The sequence below is a fragment of the Oncorhynchus tshawytscha genome, linkage group LG13 (assembly GCF_018296145.1).
Source record: "Oncorhynchus tshawytscha isolate Ot180627B linkage group LG13, Otsh_v2.0, whole genome shotgun sequence".
NCBI classification, from domain to species: Eukaryota; Metazoa; Chordata; class Actinopteri; order Salmoniformes; family Salmonidae; genus Oncorhynchus; species Oncorhynchus tshawytscha.
The window spans coordinates 67,109,834-67,129,983 of NC_056441.1; the positions used below are offsets into that span (position 1 = coordinate 67,109,834).

The 20,150-nt window shown below is 44.1% G+C and overlaps 1 protein-coding gene across 1 annotated transcript; it reads right to left on the reverse strand.

Annotated features, from left to right (window-relative positions):
• Positions 1–287: 287 nt before the first annotated feature.
• On the reverse strand, positions 288–19,752 carry tmprss5 (transmembrane serine protease 5). The gene is made up of 13 exons (XM_024443607.1): positions 19,541–19,752; positions 18,217–18,367; positions 17,657–17,743; positions 17,242–17,355; positions 4,351–4,492; positions 3,999–4,112; positions 3,845–3,888; positions 2,194–2,356; positions 1,807–1,991; positions 1,523–1,621; positions 1,233–1,375; positions 717–869; positions 288–577 (listed from the first exon to the last, which is right to left on the reverse strand). The coding sequence occupies exons 1-13, from the start codon at positions 19,541–19,543 to the stop codon at positions 569–571; spliced, it is 1,407 nt and encodes a 468-aa protein (XP_024299375.1). The 5' UTR covers positions 19,544–19,752; the 3' UTR covers positions 288–568.
• Between the last annotated feature and the right edge of the window lie 398 nt (positions 19,753–20,150).

Below are 20,150 nucleotides of genomic sequence, written 5' to 3' on the forward strand. Positions count from 1 at the left end.
CTTTTAACACAAAACACATGGAAACACTCACAGTAAACTTGCTTCAAGTTTTTGCGACCCTTGTTCTAAAGTTACAGCTAAATGTTGACAAACTCAACTTTTGTCGCGAGTGTCCTCTTTTACTATAGAAAAGAGATGATAGGGGTGCATGCACGCCCTCTTCTGACAGGAGAGAGGTGCTACTACTTTGCACTCAGTGGTGAACAGTGTCTGCATCCTTCAGACATGATGGCCCAGACACATAAACCTGTTTCATCACACCAGAGGAAACAAATGACATGTTTAGATATGAAGCATAATTTATTTTCATTACAATACAAATATATGATATAAATATGTTCTCATTCAGGTGCTAAAAATAAAATGTATGACAAACAAATAGTATAAAATTATTTCCTAAATGATGTATGCATTTCTGCAATAAACATGGCCATTATAAGGAGGTAAAATGACAGATATAGTACAGGAGGAAGAATGTCAGGAGCATCTTATGTTTCAGTTTGCTCTAGGCCTGTTCTGGTCATACATGAGTCTCCCTGATCATCCATTGTCTTATTCCTCTTCCTCCTCAGTAGCTCTGCGGATGGAAAAATAAAATGTAACATACAGTATTATGCCATTTCAAGAGGAGAAACAGAAGTGCACAACAGATGTGTTCCTAATATGTAGAAAATCAACACCTAGGCCTATGCAACAAAGAGTTAGTGTAAGTTTACCTCAATCATGTCGTAGATCCAGCCGAGGAACTCAGCCACCTTGGTGTAGACTCCGGGGTGGTTGGGCTCAGCGCAGCCTGTACCCCAGCTCACCACACCCACCAGTCTCCACACATTGTCAATTTGACAGACCAGAGGACCCCCACTGTCCCCCTGGGAAGAGGACAGGAGCAGATACACACTGCTGTCAATCACACTGGTTACCAGACCACCACACTGATTGCTAGGGTTTGAGATATTGTTAAGTCACAGTGATTTAGGGGATATTGTGAAATACTGAAACCTGAGCTCAACTGAATTTGATCGGTTGGGCCTAGGAATAAAGCTGGTGTGCCCGCATGCCTAATGAGATTTGTCTTTGATAATTCAGAACAGTAATGGGGACACCTGGGGGAAAATATTCTCATTATCAAGAACCAATTCTACTTTTGTAAGAAACAACTCTCTGACCTTTGGTAAATCTCTTCATAAAACAAGCCACAGGAGGAAGAACTCAGGTATGTTTTATGAACTAACCTGACATGCGTCCACTTTGCCCTCTGTAAATCCAGCACAGAGCATGCGGGGGGTGATCTCTCCATTGTACATGCAGGAACTGTTGCATTTCTTGGTGCTTATCAGTGGAACCGGAGCTTCTTTTAGCGTGGCAGGGATGAGAACTGTCAAAGAAAGTCAAACTAATGTAAATATACCTCTTATTTTTAGAACGTGACTGACTTTGTGCTATGAAAAAAACATTGAACCACTGATAGAGATACATAAAATTATTCTATTTAAGTTCTATTATTCATTTAACATAGTCCTACCATCATCCGGTTGAGTGTAGCCCCAGCCAGAGATCCAGCACTGTGTTCCTCCTGGTAGATCACGCTCGTACTGTGGCAGACAAATAGGCCTGATGGTATCTAAAAAATACAATTTAAGAGAATATTAACAATATTAGAAAACAGTGTAGGTAATTTTGAAGATAATTTCAGTAATATTGGAACATGGTTTGGAACTGATTGCTGTAATAATATAGTTGAGTGTTCCAGTCAGCCAAAGGACTATGTGGTGCATTCAAAACAGAAGCAATCAAGTTCCCTGTTACCTGAGAAATTCAGTGGGGTTCGCAGTTTCATCAGAGCAATGTCATTGTCGTGGCTCCTGGGATTGTAGTTCTTGTTGTAGAGGATCTTTTCCACTGGATATCCAATGTACTGAGACATTTTAGCTGAACTGCGTGTGACAATACCAGCGTAGACCACCCAACTGGACACCTGTGGTAGCCTATAGCTGGAATGTGAAAAAAAGACACGAAGCAATTTATATCGAATAGATGGCTCTCCAATTCTCAATTGCATAAAGTATAACTGACTTTGAGCAAAATAAAGTGAGAGCTATTACTGTCCCTAGTCATCACTACACTGTCATGAGTCAGTGACCTTTGACCTCAAACATCTAACCTCTTATCCCGAGGGGTCCTTGGGGGTCTTACTTGTGCACACAGTGGGCTGCTGTGACCACCCATTGGCTGGTGATGATGGTGCCTCCACAGGTGTGTCGGTTGCTGTAGTAGAGACTGACTTGCCAGGGCCACCTTCCCAAGGTAGCCTCAACTCCCCCAATTATCCTGGGCAGCTTAGCCCGGGTCCCGCACTCTACACAGGCACAGGAAACAAACATGAAGGCATTTTTAAAATTATATTTATTGAACCTTTATTTAACTAGGCAAGTCAGTTAAGAACAAATTCTTATTTACAATGACGGCCTACCAAAAGGCAAAAGGCCTCCTGCAGGGACAGGGGCTGGGATTAAAACTTTAAAATAAATTAAATAAAAATATAGGACAAAACACACATCACAACAAGAGAGACAACACAACACTACATAAAGAGAGACCTAAGACAACAACATAGCATGGCAGCAACACATGACAACACAGCATGGTAGCAACACAATATGGCAGCAGCACAGGGTACAAACATTATTGGGCACAGACAACAGCACAAAGGGCAAAAAGGTAGAGACACCAATACAGCACAGAAAGCAGCCACAACTGTCAGTAAGAGTGTCCATGATTGAGTCTTTGAATGAAGAGATTGAGATAAAACTGTTCCGTTTGAGTGTTTGTTGCAGCTCGTCCAGTCCCTAGCTGCAGCGAACTGAAAAGATGAGCGACCCAGGGATGTGTGTGCCTTGGGGATTTTTAACAGAATGTGACTGGCAGGACAGGTGTTGTATGTAGAGGATGAGAGCTGCAGTAGATATCTCAGATAGGGGGAGTGAGGCCTAAGAGGCTTTTATAAATAAGCATCAACCAGTGGGTCTTGCGACAGGTATACAGAGGTGACCAGTTTACAGAAGAGTATAGACTGCAGTGATGTGTCCTGTAAGGAGAATTAGTGGCAAATCTGATGGCCGAATGGTAAAGAACATGTTTTACCCAGATCACTTTACGTACATTGTATTGAGATAACTCATCACCGTACAGTATATACTGAGTGTACAAAACATTAGGAGCAGCTTTTTAATATTGACTTGCACCCCCTTTTGCCATCAGAACAGCCTCAATTCGTCAGGGCATGGACTCCATAAAGTGTCGAAAGCGTTCCACAGGGATGCTGGCCCATGTTGACTCCAATGCTTCCTTCTGTTGTGTCAAGTTGGCTGGATGTCCTTTGGGTGGTGGACCATTCTTGATACACACGGGAAACTGTTGAGAGTGAAAAACCCAGCAGTGTTGCAGTTCTTGACATGCTCAAACCCGTGCGCCTGGCACCTACTACCATACCCTGTTCAAAGGCACTTAAATATTTTGTCTTGCCCATTCACCCATATACACAATCCATGTCTCAATTGTCTCAAGGCTTAAAAATCCTTCTTTAACCCTCCTCCCTTTAATCTACACTGATTGAACGGGATTTAACAAGTGACATTAATAAGGGATTATAGCTTTCATCTAGATTCACCTGATCAGTCTATGTCATGGAAAGAGAAGGATTTCCTACCAATGTGTAGCACTATGAAGTCATGACTGAGAGGTCATATGAAGGTCATTGGGTCCTACCGGTGTGTGAGATGCACAAATGTACAATGTAGTTAATCCACTATTATGTTAGTGTTGTTAGTACCCTGCAGAAACTTACCAAAACATTTCAAAGCTATAACCTTCCCTGTGACGCAACTCCCCCTAAATAAAAACAAGTAGGTACATTAGAAAAACTTGATAACTTTGTTATAGCACATCCATTTTTTCTGCATCATTAGGTAATGCATTATCTCCTCAGACAGCTGCCATACCTTAACTGCCATATATTTTCCAGGCTGCTATTGTGTTCGGAGGTAATCTGTATAAAGCCATCTGTGTAGTTTGGTCCGATGTCGGTTAAGTTCACCCCCTTTTGCTTGGTCAGTCTGAAAATAAAATAAATCAGTTATATCTTCTATAAAAGCAGGCAAGATGGGAGTGTTCCTTTTAAAAAGTAATGTCTGATCTATGGGGCATAAGGCAAGCCTATAAACGAGGTATTAACAGAGCATTAAATAATCCATCATTAACTGGGAGCAATCAGCCTTATGGTTAGGTGAATAGCCTAGTATGTTCCCAAGATGCTTGGGCTATGTAGTAAGAAAATGGTCTTAGTAGACTAGCCTTAGATATCCCAGCTGGCGGCAGACCAGGGTCCCCAGGGAAGAGTTCCATCTCTCATAGCACACAGGCAGCCAGGTGGGCACCTTCTCTAGCTGGATCTCCAAGAGAGAGTTCTCCGGGCTGATTCTGTAAAACACTGAACCTGATTGATAGAAAATAATCCCTCCAGAGACCAACTAGATCAACAGTAATGAACTGTGGTCTTGTTTGAGAGGGAAATGTTAAGCAGCTTATATCCAATAAATAATGTAGTCAATATAAACAGATCATTATTTCATGTTTTGATGTCGGTCGATAGACAGCCTCCACTCCTTTCCACTGACTGTGACCATGTATAAGTTGTTAAAGAATTTATGAATTAACATGTGTACTGTTATAAAGACAATTTTAGCTGTTATATAAACACATATGGTTTATATTACACAGCTCCAATCCAGATGTGTTGGTCATTACTGACATGCTGACCACACCGCTTGCGTCGCGTGCCTGAGCGTTGCAAAATAAATTTAAACATACATGCTATTCAATTATTGCACCCACACTGTTCACACGTGCCAACAAGCGTCTGCGTTGCCAAGGGCTAACATGCTGACCACACCGCTAATGTGTCGAGCGTTGCAAAATAAATGTAAACAAACGTTATTCAATTATTGCACCCACACTGCCACCCGCGCCAACGAGTGTCTGCGTTGCTATGGGCTAAAATAGAAGTTCTATTTGTGACACTGACTGTGGTGCAAGTTCTGCCTCTCCCATCACCTCATTGGTTTATAGAAGCAGATATCCCCTTGCCATCTCCTTATTGGTTATACCCACCGGGGGTGATTGAAAGATGAACTGAGTTTGGTTGGTCGTCGTAACTATGAAAGTTAGATGCCAATCGCCATATAAAGTCCAAAGAAGAACAAGACTGAAATTTTTTAATTTACCTTTATTTTACTAGGCAAGTCAGTTAAGAACAAATTCTTATTTTCAATGACAGCCTAGGAACAATGGGTTAACTGCCTGTTCAGGCAGGGGCAGAACGACAGATTTGTAACTTGTCAGCTCGGGGATTTGAACTTGCAACCTTTCGGTTACTAGTCCAACGCTCTAATTACTAGGCCACCCTGCCGCCCCAAAAGGAGGAGAGATGACTAGAAATTATTCAATTGACCGTTTTATGTGTTGATTAATTGTCGGAGTAGAGGACCTTGTGCATTTCAGGTAAAATAACAACTCATCGTTTATATTCCAGGACAAATTAGCTTGCAACAGCAAGCTAGCTAAATAGGACACATTAGCTAGCAACTGCAAGCTAGCTAGCTGAATTGCCATAAATGTTTAATGCTTTTCGACCGGTCCCCAAATTCATATAATTGGTTCAGAGTTTGTTTTTATATTTTAACCTGCGTGTCGTGATCGTGTTTGGTGTGGGGGGACAAAATCAATTTGCTCACAATGGCACACGATAGTGCACACTTGCAGCCGGTTTAGGTATGGTGTGAGTCGTGTTTAACCTTTCTACCGCAGGAACCCCTCGACAACATAAGACTTCTCCTTAATGCAACCGCTGTGTCAGATTTCAAAAAAACTTTAAGGAAAAAGCATAATCTGAGAACGGCGCTCAGAAGCCAGAGGAACAGCCAGAGGAATACCCCCCATTTTGGAATCAACAAAGTTAGAAACAACACCATAAATATTCACTTACCTTTGATGATCTTCATCAAAAGAAACTCCCAGGAATCCCAGTTCGACAATAAATTACTGATTTGTTCCATAAAGTTCCATCATTTATGTCCAAATAGCCACTTGTTGTTAGTGTGTTCAGCACAGTAATCCGAGGTGCAGGCACTTCATCCAGACAAAAACTCAAAAAGTTCCGTTACAGTCCTTTAGAAACATGTCTAACGAGGTATGGAATCAATCGTTAGGATGTTTTTAACATAAAACATCAATAATGTACCAACCGGAGAATTCCTTTGACTTCAGAGAACCACTGGAACGAGAGGTAACTCTGTCGGGAGTCATGAGACCAAGGCTCTCTGCCAGACCACTGACTCAAAGAGGTCTCATGAGCCCCTCCTTTATAGTAGAATCCTCATTCAAGTTTCAAAAGACGGTTGACATCTAGTGGAAGCCCTAGGAAGTGCAACCTCATCCATATCTCAATGTCAATTCGGTAGGCCAAGCTTTGAAAAACTACAAACCTCAGAGGTCCCACTTCCTGGTTGGATTTTTCTCAGGTTTTCGCCTGCCATATGAGTTGTGTTATACTCACAGACATCATTCAAACAGTTTTAGAAACGTCAGAGTGTTTTCTATCCAATACCAATAATAATATGCATATATTAGCATCTGGGACAGAGTAGGAGGCAGTTCACTCTGGGCACGCTATTCATCCAAAAGTGAAAATGCTGCCCCCTATCCCAAAAATGTTTTAAGGAAGAGTGTTTGAATACTGATGTTAACCTTTCTGGTTATAACCTTTTTCGGCAAGACAGCTCTTCTTAAGGTGGGGGAGTGGCAATCTATACCAAGGATCACCTTCAGTGCTCGGTTGTCTCCATCAAGTCTGTCCCCAAACAATTTGATTAGCTGGTTTTAAGCTTTAAACTTTCAAATAGCTCTTTGTTGACTGTTGCTGGGTGCTATTGTCCTCCATCAGCACTGGCCTGTACCCTACCTGCCCTAAGCTCTCTCCTGGCCCCTTACACAGAGACTAAAACAGGAAGCTTCCGCGCTCAGGTCTGTTCACCGCTGGTCCGACCAATCTGATTCCACGCTTCAAGATTGCTTCGATCGCGTGGATTGGGATATGTTCTGCATTGCGTGAAACAACAACTTTGACGAATACGCTGATTCGGTGAGCGAGTTTATTATTAAGTGCATCGGCGATGTCGTACCCACAGCAACTATTAAAACATTCCCAAACCAGAAACCGTGGATTGATGGCGGCATTAGCATAAAACTGAAAGCGCAAACCACTGCTTTTAACCAGGGCAAGGTGACCGGGACCATGACCGAATACAAACAGTGTAGCTATTCCCTCCGCAAGGCAATCAAACAAGCTAAGCGTCAGTATAGAGATAAAGTAGAGTCGCAATTCAACGGCTCAGACACAAGAGGTATGTGGCAGGGTCTACAGTCAAACACGGATTACAAAAGAAAACCAGCCCCATCGCGGACCAGGATGTCTTGCTCCCAGACAGACTAAACAACTTCTTTGCTCGCTATGAGGACAATACAGTGCCACTGACACGGCCCGCTACCAAAAGCTGCGGGCTCTCCTTCACTGCAGCCGACGTGAGTAAAACATTTAAACGTGTTAACCCTCGCAAGGCTGCAGGCCTAGACGGCATCCCCAGCCGCGTCCTCAGAGCATGCGCAGACCAGCTAGCTGGTGTGTTTACGGACATGTTCAATCAATCCTTATCCCAGTCTGCTGTTCCCACATACTTCAAAAGAGCCACCATTGTTCCTGTTCCCAAGAAAGCTAAGGTAACTGAGCTAAACGACTTCCGCCCCGTAGCACTCACTTCCAACATCATGAAGTGCTTTGAGAGACTAGTCAGGGACCATATCACCTCCACCCTACCTGATACCCTAGACCCACTCCAATTTGCTTACCGCCCTAATAGGTCCACAGACGACGCAATCGTAACCACACTGCACACTGCCCTAACCCATCTGAACAAGAGGAATACCTATGTGAGAATGCTGTTTATCGACTACAGCTCAGCATTTAACACCATAGTACCCTCCAAACTCGTCATCAAGCTCGAGACCCTGGGTCTGGACCCCGCCATGTGTAACTGGGTACTGGACTTCCTGACGGGCCGCCCCCAGGTGGTGAGGGTAGGTAACAACATCTCCACCCCGCTGATCCTCAACACTGGGGCCCCACAAGGGTGCGTTCTGAGCCCTCTCCTGTACTCCCTGTTCACCCACGACTGCGTGGCCATGCACGCCTCCAACTCAATCATCAAGTTTGCAGACAACACTACAGTGGTAGGCTTGATTACCAACAACGACGAGACGGCCTACAGGGAGGAGGTGAGGGCCCTCAGAGTGTGGTGTCGGGAAAATAACCTCACACTCAACGTCAACAAAACAAAGGAGATGATCGTGGACTTCAGGAAACAGCAAGGGGAGCACTCCCCTATCCACATCGACGGGACAGTAGTGGAGAGTGTAGTAAGTTTTAAGTTCCTCGGCGTACACATCACGGACAAACTGAATTGGTCCACCCACACAGACAGCGTGGTGAAGAAGGTGCAGCAGCGCCTCTTCAACCTCAGGAGGCTGAAGAAATTTGGTCACCAAAAGCACTCACAAACTTCTATAGATGCACAATTGAGAGCATCCTGTCGGGCTGTATCACCGCCTGGTACGGCAACTGCTCCGCCCACAACCGTAAGGCTCTCCAGAGGGTAGTGAGGTCTGCACAACGCATCACCGGGGGCAAACTACCTGCCCTCCAAGACACGTACACCACCCGATGTCACAGGAAGGCCATAAAGATCATCAAGGACAACAACCACCCGAGCCACTGCCTGTTCACCCCGTTATCATCCAGAAGGCGAGGTCAGTACAGGTGCATCAAAGCAGTGACCGAGAGACTGAAAAACAGCTTCTATCTCAAGGCCATCAGACTGTTAGACAGCCAGACTGTTAGACATTGAGTGGCTGCTGCCAACATACTCCAGCCACTTTAATAATGGAAAAATGTATGTAAAAAATGTATCACTAGCCACTTTAAACAATGCCACTTAATATAATGTTTACATACCCTACATTACCCTACATCTCATATGTATATATTGTACTCTATACCATCTACTGCATCGTGCCATCTTTATGTAATACATGTATCACTAGCCACTTTAAACAATACCACTTTTATATGTTTACATACCCTACATTACTCATCTCATATGTATATACTGTACTCTATACCATCTACTGCATCATGCCATCTTTATGTAATACATGTATCACTAGCCACTTTAAAAATACCACTTAATATAATGTTTACATACCCTACATTACTCATCTCATATGTATATACTGTACTCTATACCATCTACTGCATCATGCCATCTTTATGTAATACATGTATCACTAGCCACTTTAAAAAATACCACTTAATATAATGTTTACATACCCTACATTACTCATCTCATATGTATATACTGTACTCTATACCATCTACTGCATCTTGCCTATGCCGTTCTGTACCATCACTCATTCATGTATCTTTATGTACATATTCTTCATCCCTTTACACTTGTGTGTATAAGGTAGTTGTTGTGAAATTGTTAGGTTAGATTACTCGTTGGTTATTACTGCATTGTCGGAACTAGAAACACAAACATTTTGCTACACTCACATTAACATCTGCTAACCATGTGTATGTGACAAATAACATTTGATTTGATTTTGATTTGAAGTCTGAATTTGTCCTGCTATGTTCCCTAAACTGGGACATACAAATAACACCTGACCAAGTCCTAAAGCAATGGGACTCCCTAAATCTTTCTCAGATTATTACCACAAACACCCAGAAAAGGCTACTCTCCTCGATGTTATCCTCACAAATAATCCTGATAGGTGTCAGTCTGGTGTTTTCTGTAATGACCTTAGTGATCACTGTTTTACAGCCTGTGTTCATAATGGCTGCTCAGTGAAACAACCTGTACTGATTTGTCATAGATGCTTGCTAAAACACTTCAATGAGCAAGCCTTCCTTCATGAACTGGCCTTTGTAAAATGGTATAGAATCAGCTCTGTCGAAGACACTTGGACCTTCTTTTGATATTTTCAGTGGTGTTTTTAACGAACACGACACCATAAAGAAAATGAGAATTAAAAACAGGTTCAGCCCCTGGTTCGACCGTGATCTTGCCGAGTTACTCCACCTCAAGAATTGCATTTGGCAAAAGGCTCGGCACACGCATACTCAGGCTGACTGGCTATCGTTCAGGCAAATGAGAAATAAGTGCACTCAGGCTATCCTGAAGGAGAAAGTTAGTTACTTTAACTCTTGTGTTGTCTTAAGGGTAAAACATGACCCGCTACTATGTTTAACAGCAGAGACGGATGACTTTTGCTAGAGTGACCCCAACATTAGAAAATGTTTCCTGCTGGAAAAACTTGTAAATAATCAACTGACTGGCTTTCTTGATGTCTATAGTATTCTCTCAGGTATGCAATTTGGTTTCCGCTCAGGTTATGGATGTGTCACTGCAACCTTAAAGGTCCTCATTGATGTCACCATTACCCTTGATTCTAAGCAATATTGTGCTGCTATTTTTTATTAACGTGGCCAAAGCATTTGATATGGTAGACCGTTCCATTCTTGTGGGCTGGCTAAGGAGTATTGGTGTCTCTGAGGGGTCTTTGGCCTGGTTTGTTAACTATCTCTCTCAAAAAGTGCAGTCTATAAAGTCAGAGAATCTGCTGTCTCAGCCACTGCCCGTCACCAAGGGAGTACCCCAAGGCTTGATCCGAGGCCCCACGCTTTTCTCAATTTACATCAACAACATAGCTCAGGCAGTAGGAATCTCTCTCATCCATTTATATGCAGATGATACAGTCTTATACTCAGCTGGTCCCTCCCTGGATTTTGTGTTAAATGCTCTACAACAAAACTTTCTTAGTGTCCAACAAGCTTTCTCTACCCTTAACCTTGTTCTGAACACCTCCAAAACAAATGTCATGTGGTTTGGTAAAAAGAATTCCCCTCTTCCCACAGGTGTTATTACTACCTCTGAGGGTTTAGAGCTTGAGGAAGTCACCTCATACAAGTACTTGGGAGTATGGCTAGATGGTGCAGTGTCGTTCTCTTAGCACATATCAAAGCTGCAGGCTAAAGTTAAATCTAGACTTGGTTTCCTCTATCGTAATCACTCCTCTTTCACCCTAGCTGCCAAACTAACCCTGATTCAGATGACCATCCTACCCATGCTAGATTACGGAGACATAATTTATAGATCGGCAGGTAAGTGCGCTTTCGAGCGGCTAGGTGTTCTTTACCATTCGGCCATCAGATTTTCCACCAATGCTCCTTATAGGACACATCACTGCACTCTATACTCTTCTGTAAACTGGTCATCTCTGTATACCCGTCGCAAGACCCACTGGTTGATGTTTATTTATAAAAGCCTCTTAGGCCACACTCCCCCTATCTGAGATATCTACTGCAGCTCTCATCCTCTACATACAACACCTGTTCTGCCAGTCACATTCTGTTAAAAGTCCCCAAGGCACACACATCCCTGGGTCGCTCATCTTTTCAGTTCGCTGCAGCTAGGGACTGGACGGGCTGCAACAAACACTCAAACGGGACAGTTCTATCTCAATCTCTTCATTCAAAGACTCAATCATGGACACTCTTACTGACAGTTGTGGCTGCTTTGTGTGATGTATTGTTGTATCTACTATCTACTTTTTGCCCTGTGTGCTGTTGTCTGTGCCCAATAATGTTTGTACCCTGTGCTGCTGACATATTGTGTTGCTACCATGTTGTTGTTATGTTGTGTTACTACCATGCTGTGTTCTCATGTGTTGCTGCCATGCTATGTTGTTGTCTTAGGTCTCTCTTTATGTAGCGTTGTGTTGTCTCTCTTGTTGTGATGTGTGTTTTGTGCTATATTTTTATTGTATTTACTTTTTATTTTTATCCAAGGCCCTGTCCCTGCAGGAGGCCTTTTGCCTTTGATTAGGCTGTCATTGTAAATAAGAATTTGTTCTTAACTGACTTGCCTAGTTAAATAAAGGTTGAATGAAATAAATCACAACAAATGTTGTGATAAACCACAAAACTATTAGGAAGGGCTTTCTGCCTGACCAATCAAGTGCGTCCCAAATCATACCCTATAGTGCCTTCAGAAAGTATTCATACCCCCTTGACTTGTTCCACATTTTGCTGTCAAATAATAAGTTGCATGGACTCACTCTATGTGCTATGATAGTGTTAAAGATGATTTTTGAATGACTACGTCATCTCTATACTCCACACACATTTGTCCCTCAGTCGAGCAGTGAATTTCAAACACAGATACCACAAAGACAAAGACCAGGGAGGTTTTTCAATGCAGCGCAAAGAAGGGCACATATTTGTAGATGGGTAAAAATTAAATAGCAGAAATTGAATATCCCTTTGAGCATGGTAGAGTTATTAATTAGGCTTTGGATGGTGTATCAATAACCCAGTCACTACAAAGATACAGGTGTCCTTCCTAACTCAGTTGCCGGAGAAGAAGGAAACCGCTCAGTGATTAACGTTCCCGCAGACTAAGCTCCAATTGTTGTCTGCATTGTGGAGCTGTAGGCTTTACATAGCCACCTGCCCAGTAAAGAGACCTGAAGCCTTAGTAGGTACAAGTACTCTGGTGAGTCTGACTGGGAACCCTCTGTCCCATTACCTAAACTCCTTTATGTGAGCTTGCTGTTGGGAGACCAGTCTAAGTCTCTCTGGGAGCTTATTGACTCTGGGGCAGATGAGAGTTTCATGGACGCTACTCTGGTCTCAGAACTAAGTATCCCAACTCAACTCCTCTCTGTTCCCATGGATGCCAGGGCACTAGACGGCCGCTCCATTGGTAGAGTCACGCACAGCACAGTTCCCATTAATATGCGGGTATCTGGAAATCACAGTGAGTCAATTCGGCTCCTCCTCATTGAGTCCCCTCACATACTTGTTTTGGGTTTTTCTTGGCTCCAGAAGCACAACACAGATAATGACTGGACTAGGGGTTCCATCCTGGGTTGGAGCTCGTTCTGCCATTCACACTGCCGGGCACAGCCTTCTCCGAAACATCTGCCTCCAGGGTTAAGTACGTTCTCGGATCTCTCTGCCGTGCCCGCAGAGTATCATGACCTCATGGAGGTTTTTAGCAAGGCTCGTGCTACCTCCCTTCCTCCACATCGTCCTTACGATTGTGCTATTAACCTCCTTCCATGCACCACACCGCCTCGAGGCCAGCTATATTCTCTTCTGGTCCTAAGACCAAGGCCATGGAGGAGTACATTGAGGACTCACTGGTTTTTGGGAGCATTCGCCCTTCTGCCTCTCCTGCCGGCGCAGGATTCTTCTTTATGGGGAAGAATGACAAGACCCTGCATCCATGTATTGATTACCGGGCCCTCAATGACATTATGATTAAAAATCGGTACCCTTTACCACTCCTCTACTCAGCTTTCGAACCTCTCTACTATCTTTTCCAAACTGGACCTTCGAAATGCCTACCACCTTGTGCGGATACGCAAACGAGACGAGTGGAAGACAGCTTTTAACACTACCAGTGGACACTATGAGTACCTGGTTATGCCGTTTGGATGGCATAACCAGGTACTCATAGTGCCCTGGTCAACTATGTGCTCCGGGACATGTTGAAACGTTTTGTTTTTGTCTACCTCGATGACATCCTGGTTTTCTCTCGTTCTGCCCAGGAACACATTCTCCATATTCGACAGGTCCTTCAGCATCTCCTGGAGAATCAGTTGTTTGTAAAGGCTGAGAAGTGTGAGTTCCACAGCTCCACCATCTCCTTTCTGGGATACATTATTGTTGAGGGGAATGTTCAGATGGATGAGCACGGTAATGGATTGGCCCCAGCCCACATCCAGGGTGCAGCTACAACGGTTTATGGAATTTGCACATTTCTACCACAGTTTCATTCCGAGCAACAGCAACCTGGCAGTTCCCCTCTCTGCACTCACCTCTCCCAAGGTACCATTCATATAGTCTCCAGCAGCGGACAAGGCTTTTGGGGATCTAAAGCAACATTTTACTACTGCTGCCATCCTTTTGACGTGGGAGTAGGGCCGTTCTTTCTCAGCGATCCGTCCAGGACCAACATCTTCATCCCTGTGCCTTCATGTCCCATTGCCTCAACTCTGCAGAGAGGAACTAGGATGTTGGGAACTGAGAACTCCTAGCTGTTAAGATGGTTCTGGAGGAGTGGAGACACTGGCTGGAAGGGGCGGAACATCCATTTCTGGTATGGACGGGTCATAAGAATTTAGAATACCTCCTCACTGCCAAGCGCGTCAACCCAAGGCAAGCATGTTGGGCTATGTTATTTATCAGGTTAAATTGAACTTTCTCTCGCCCAGGGTCAAAAAACGTGAAGCAGGATGCTCTATCCCGTCTGTACAGTTCCACTGCCACTCCGTCTGAATCAGAGACCATCCTCCCTGCCTCTTGTTTGGAGGCTTCTGTTGTTTGGGAAATTGAGGCACAGTGTTCCCAGTCAGACCCTGGGGAGGTGCTAACCGGCTGTTTGTTCCTGATTGTCCAGTCTCAGGTCCTGGAATGGGCTCACTCCTCCAGGCTTACCTGTCATCCTAGTACTCGTCGATCTCTGTCTTTCCTCCGTCAATGCTTCTGGTGGCCCACCATCGTTCCTGATGTCTCGGTCTTCATTGCCGCATGCATGGTGTGTGTGCAAAGCAAGAGTCCGCGGCAAGCTCCTTCTGGCCTCCTACAGCCACTCCCTGTCCCTCTTTGCCCCTGGTCCCATATTTTCCTGGATTTTGTCACTGGGATTCCTCCATAAGATGGCAACACCACCATCCTGACAGTGGTTGACAGATTCTCCAAGGCCACCCATTTCATCCCTCTTCCGAAGTTACCTTCAGGCAAGGAGACGGCCCAGCTTATGGTAAAGCACGTCTTCCAAATCTATGGACTCCCGGTTGACATTATCTAGGACTGGGGTCCTGAGTTTTCGTCCCAATTCTGGAAGGCATTCTGCACTCTTATCGGGTCATCAGCCAGCCTGTCCTCTGGGTTTCATCCCCAATCTAACGACCAGTCGGCGCGAGCCAATCAAGATATGGAGACGGCACTCCGGTGTCTTGTTGCCAGTAACCCCACCACCTGGAGTCAGCAACTGGCCTGGGTGGAATATGCCAGGAACATTCTCCCCTGCTCGGCTACAGCACTATCCCCCTTTGAATGCTCCATGCGGTATCAGCCCCCGCTCTTCCCAGAGCAAGAAGTTGAGGTCAACATACCTTCAGCCCAGATGTTCGTCCGCCGCTGTCGGCATACCTGGAAAAGAGCTTGGGTGACTCTTCTCAAGACCACCTCCAGGTATCGTCGACAAGCGGACCGCCACCGGACTCTGGCTCCTCGCTGTTGGGCAAAGGGTATGGTTGTACACTCGGGACCTACCCCTCCGGGTAGAATCCTGTAAACTTTTCCCTCGTTTCATTGGTCCTTTCCCCATTCTAGAGTCATTAGTCCCACTGCTGTCCATCTGCTGTTGCCCCGTACCCTCCGTGTTCACCCGACCTTTCAAGTGTCCAGGATTAAGCCATTGTCTCACAGTCCTCTGTCTTCTGTTTCTAGGCCCTCCCTCCTGTCATTGATGGCAAGCCAGCGTATACGGTGAGAAGCCTCCTGAAGGTTCAACCACGGGGCAGGGATTTCAAGTACCTGGTTGACTGGGGGGGTTATGGCCTGGAGGAGAGGTGCTGGGTTTCTGCTAAAGACATCCTGGACCCGGCCCTCATTGCCGATTTTCACTGCCGACACCCCAGTCAGCCAGGTATGCATCCAGATAGGACGCCTATTGGCGTCCCTAGAGAGGGGGGTAGATCTGCTAGGTATGCACCCTGATAGGACGCCCTGATCTGTTTTACCTGTCCTTGTGACTGTCTCCACCCCCTCCAGGTGTCGCTTATTTTCCCTGGTGTATTTATCCCTGTATTTCCTGTCTCTCTGTGCCAGCTCGTCTTGTATGTTCAAGTCAACCAGCATGTTTTTCCCATGCTCCTACTTTTTCTATTCTCCTTTTGCTAGTCCTCCCGGCTTTGACCCTGGCCTGTTTCTGGACTCTGTACCAGCCTGCCTTGACCTTGAGCCTGCCTGCCACTCTGGACTCTGAACTGGTTTTGACTTTTTGCCTGTCCATGACCATTCTCTTGCATACCCATTTGGATTATAATAAATATGAAAGACTCAACCCATCTGCCTCCCGTGTCTGCATCTGGGTCTCGCCTTGTGCCCTTATAGTTATGTTCGGCACAAATCCAATACCGCACATTACTGAGTGCCACTCTCCATATTTTGGTGGCTGTATCATATTATGGGTATCATTAAGTTTTTCAGGATAAAAAATAAATGGAATGGGGCTGAGCACAGGCAAAACTCCTAGAGGAAAACCTGGTTCAGTCTGCGTTCCACCAGACACTGGGAGATTAATTCACCTTTCAGCAGGACAATAACCTAAAACAAGGCCACACCTACACTGGAGTTGCTTACAAAGAAGACAGTAAGTGTTCCTGAGTGGCCGAGTTACAGTTTTGACTTTAATCTACTTGAAGAATTTTGAAAAGAATAATGGGCAAATGTTGCACAATCCAGCCGTGGAAAGCTCTTAGAGATTTGCCCAGAAAGACTCACAGTTGTAATCGCTGCCAAAGGTGCTTCTATAAAGTATTGACTCAGGGGTGGAAATACTTATGTAAATGAGATATTTCTGAATGAAATTTTCAGTAAACGTGCTAACATTTCAAAAAACATGTTTTCACTTTGTAATTATGGGGTAATTGTGTGTAGATGGGTGAGATTTTTTTTAAATTCATTTGTCATTTTACCTGTGAACTTATTTAGGCCATAACAAAGGGGTTGAATACATATTTACTCAAGACATTTCAGCTTTTATTTGTAATAAACATAATTCTACTTTGACTTTATGGGCTATTGTGTGCAGGCCAGGGACGAAAACCATCTACATTTAATCACTTTTAAATTCAGGCTGTAACACAACAAACTGTGGAAAAAGTGAAGGGGTGTGAATACTTTCTGAAGGCCCTGTATACCTTATTTAGTGCATTACTTTTGACTGGAGCTTATGGGGCACTACATAGGAATAAGCTGTTATTTGAGGCACAGACCTTTCCTGGGGTCAGCCACAGAGATGTCCTCAGTCACGTTACAGAAGGACGTCTCCTTGGTGTCCCCTAGCCCAGCTGGGCTCTGGGAAGAGGTAGGCCTCAACAACAACCTGACTGTGAGAGGGAAAACAACAACATGCAGAGTGAATTATAGTCGTAGTGGATGTAAAACAGATGTTCTTAATCTAGCTCTGTCATTGTGTGAGACATGATTATCATGCCTATAACAGACTAATCAGCTAATAACAGACTCATTGTAAAACATTCAAATACAGTGCTCTATATTCTGACATGTGGGGTTACTTCTGTTTTTCATCCACCACAGCAAGGAATCTGTATTGCGCAAACATTAGAACATTGAACATGTCATCATTCTCTTCATATTCCATGATTTGACACTTGAAGGATGTCTCACCTAGGAACCACACTCCGACTGCTAAGCCTCCCAGAAGTCCTACTGCACACACAGCAGCCAGTACTCTCACCAGTCTATTGGCTGACACTGGAGAACAGCTGAATTAGACACTGATAAGATATCAACTGGCCTGGGTATACTGATGAAAGGCATGTTAGCTGTCTGTCACACTGACATAGAGTGGAAGAGATAGCGACACAGCATGTAACAGCCATTACACAGTCTACAACTTGCACACAACTAAGGATGTGAACAAAGCATTCCACATGTAGGGAACTTGACCAGTGACGAAGATGAACGCTTAACATTTCACAGGCAGTGTCATAATCAACTGATTTACAGTATATAAAGTCTGCATGGCAGCTGTGAGTTGTAGATGTGTACTGTACAACTTTAACTTAAGACCATGAGATACTAAAGTACTAAATAAGATAGATAAGACTAGATAAGACTTTCTATAGCATGCCTTGTTTGTGTACTAATTGGATAATGTTGTCAACTAATGATAGCCTGTGGTTTCAGCCCTATTAGACAGTGCACCACCCAGGCATTGACCTTACTGTGGTTTGTAGAATGGATTCCTCTCAGCCAGGCATGGCAGCTCTGACTCTGAGCTCCTCGGGCCTCTCCCACTCCTGTCTTCTCTGGGTGGAAAGAATGACTGACAGCCACAGGATTCTCAATCACAGATAATGTATCTCCATCAAGATTCTGCAACAGATGTGATGAATAGAACACACACTATTCATCAGTCTTCTGAAACACTGGATATGAAGATAACCTATTCTTCCTGGCTGACTACCCCTCCCCTTCTACACACACGGGCGCCTCCTTATTCATCCCCTTTATCAAACATATTTAATTAGGATGACTGTGAAACAAGAGATCTCCGGAGGGTTTGTCCAGGTGTATGGAATTTCAATGGCAGGTGTGTAACGGTGCGTAGATAATGTCACAGGTGTCCAGGTGTGTGAACTGAAGCACAATGTATCATTCATAGCCATATGTGAGAATCCCAGCCAATGTGTCATACTTGTGCTGCAGACATATGGATTTGGGGCTCCCGAGTGGCGCAATGGTCTAAGGTACTGCATCTCAGCGCTAGAAGCGTCACTACAGACTCTGGTTAGATTCCAGGCTGTATCACAACCGGCCGTGATTGGGAGTCCTATAGGGCGGCGCACAATTGGCCCAGCGTCATCCGGGTTAGGGTTTGGCCTGGAAAGGCCGTCATTGTAAATAAGGATTTGTTCTTAACTGACTTGCCTAGCTAAATAAAGGTTAAATCAAATAAATCAATCAAATTTACTCTACACAGTACCAGACCTATGCAGAAGGTATTTCTCATGTAGGTGAATCAGACTACCTACAATTGTTTTCTATTGCAAGACATAATTAAAACCAAAAATGTTAAATACTACAGGGTATTTCTAGCTCAAGCAATGAGATATTGTGGGAAAATAGGATGGCATTATATATTTACAAATCCCATCTAAAAACCATCTACTCCAACATGATGCTTAAACATTGTAATTGTATGCATATATTTCTCTTTAAGTTATCCTCTAGCTGTCTAGTAGATAATACATTAGTAAAAAGTACACAATGTACATGTACTTGAAATACATTATGAGGATTGACAATAGATTATTAAAACCCATTAATAAATCATCATAGTTGTTGTTAAACAACACGCACAACAGCTAGTACATGTAAAGGAAATAGACAGAGGCATTATGAAAACAACATCTGTTATCAGTGATGTTGACACTCAATGAGTGAGTCCATAGCCTAAAGACAGAGGGCAACAGAGAAGGTATCAAGGTGATAATGAAAGTAAATAGGGGTAAGGAGAGAGACATAGATATATGCCTGGAGTCTTACCATGTTTCCCTTGTATGTTCTGTTGTCCAGAGGAGAGTGTGGCAGTGGGCTCTTCAGCGCTCATCTGTAGGCCTGTGTTAGGTTAGAGACAGAGATGCACTCTGCTCGCAGCTGGTCGACCATTTGCCATTTCACAGAATGCAACTCTGGATTTTCCCTTCACAAAGAGACAGTGAGGTCAGCAGTGGTTCTGCGCTGTTGAATGAACCTGTTGTTTTGCCAAGGGGGTCATGGGGCCTATGGAGGCAGGCTCAACCAGTTATTTGTAGGAGGGAACATCTCCAGAGATACCCCACAAGCAACTGATAGGGCAGGCAGAGGCACAGGTTGCTTAGTAACACCCTTACCTGTGCCAACAGAGCATCCACTTGGCAGACAGAACATTATTGGCTGAACGTTGTAGCTTCATGAGCAAAGGTCATAATTACAGATTGTTGAAAAGCCTCATATCACGTCAATCCCAGTCAGACTCATTTGGAATCCAAAGGTATCACATCTCTCACCAGGCCACTCCAGAACAAAATGAACACTGTTCTGCCTGCTGGTGAGGTGACAGATTTTCAGTTTCTCTCTCAAAATGAACAAATAAATGCATTTGTACAGTTTTTGT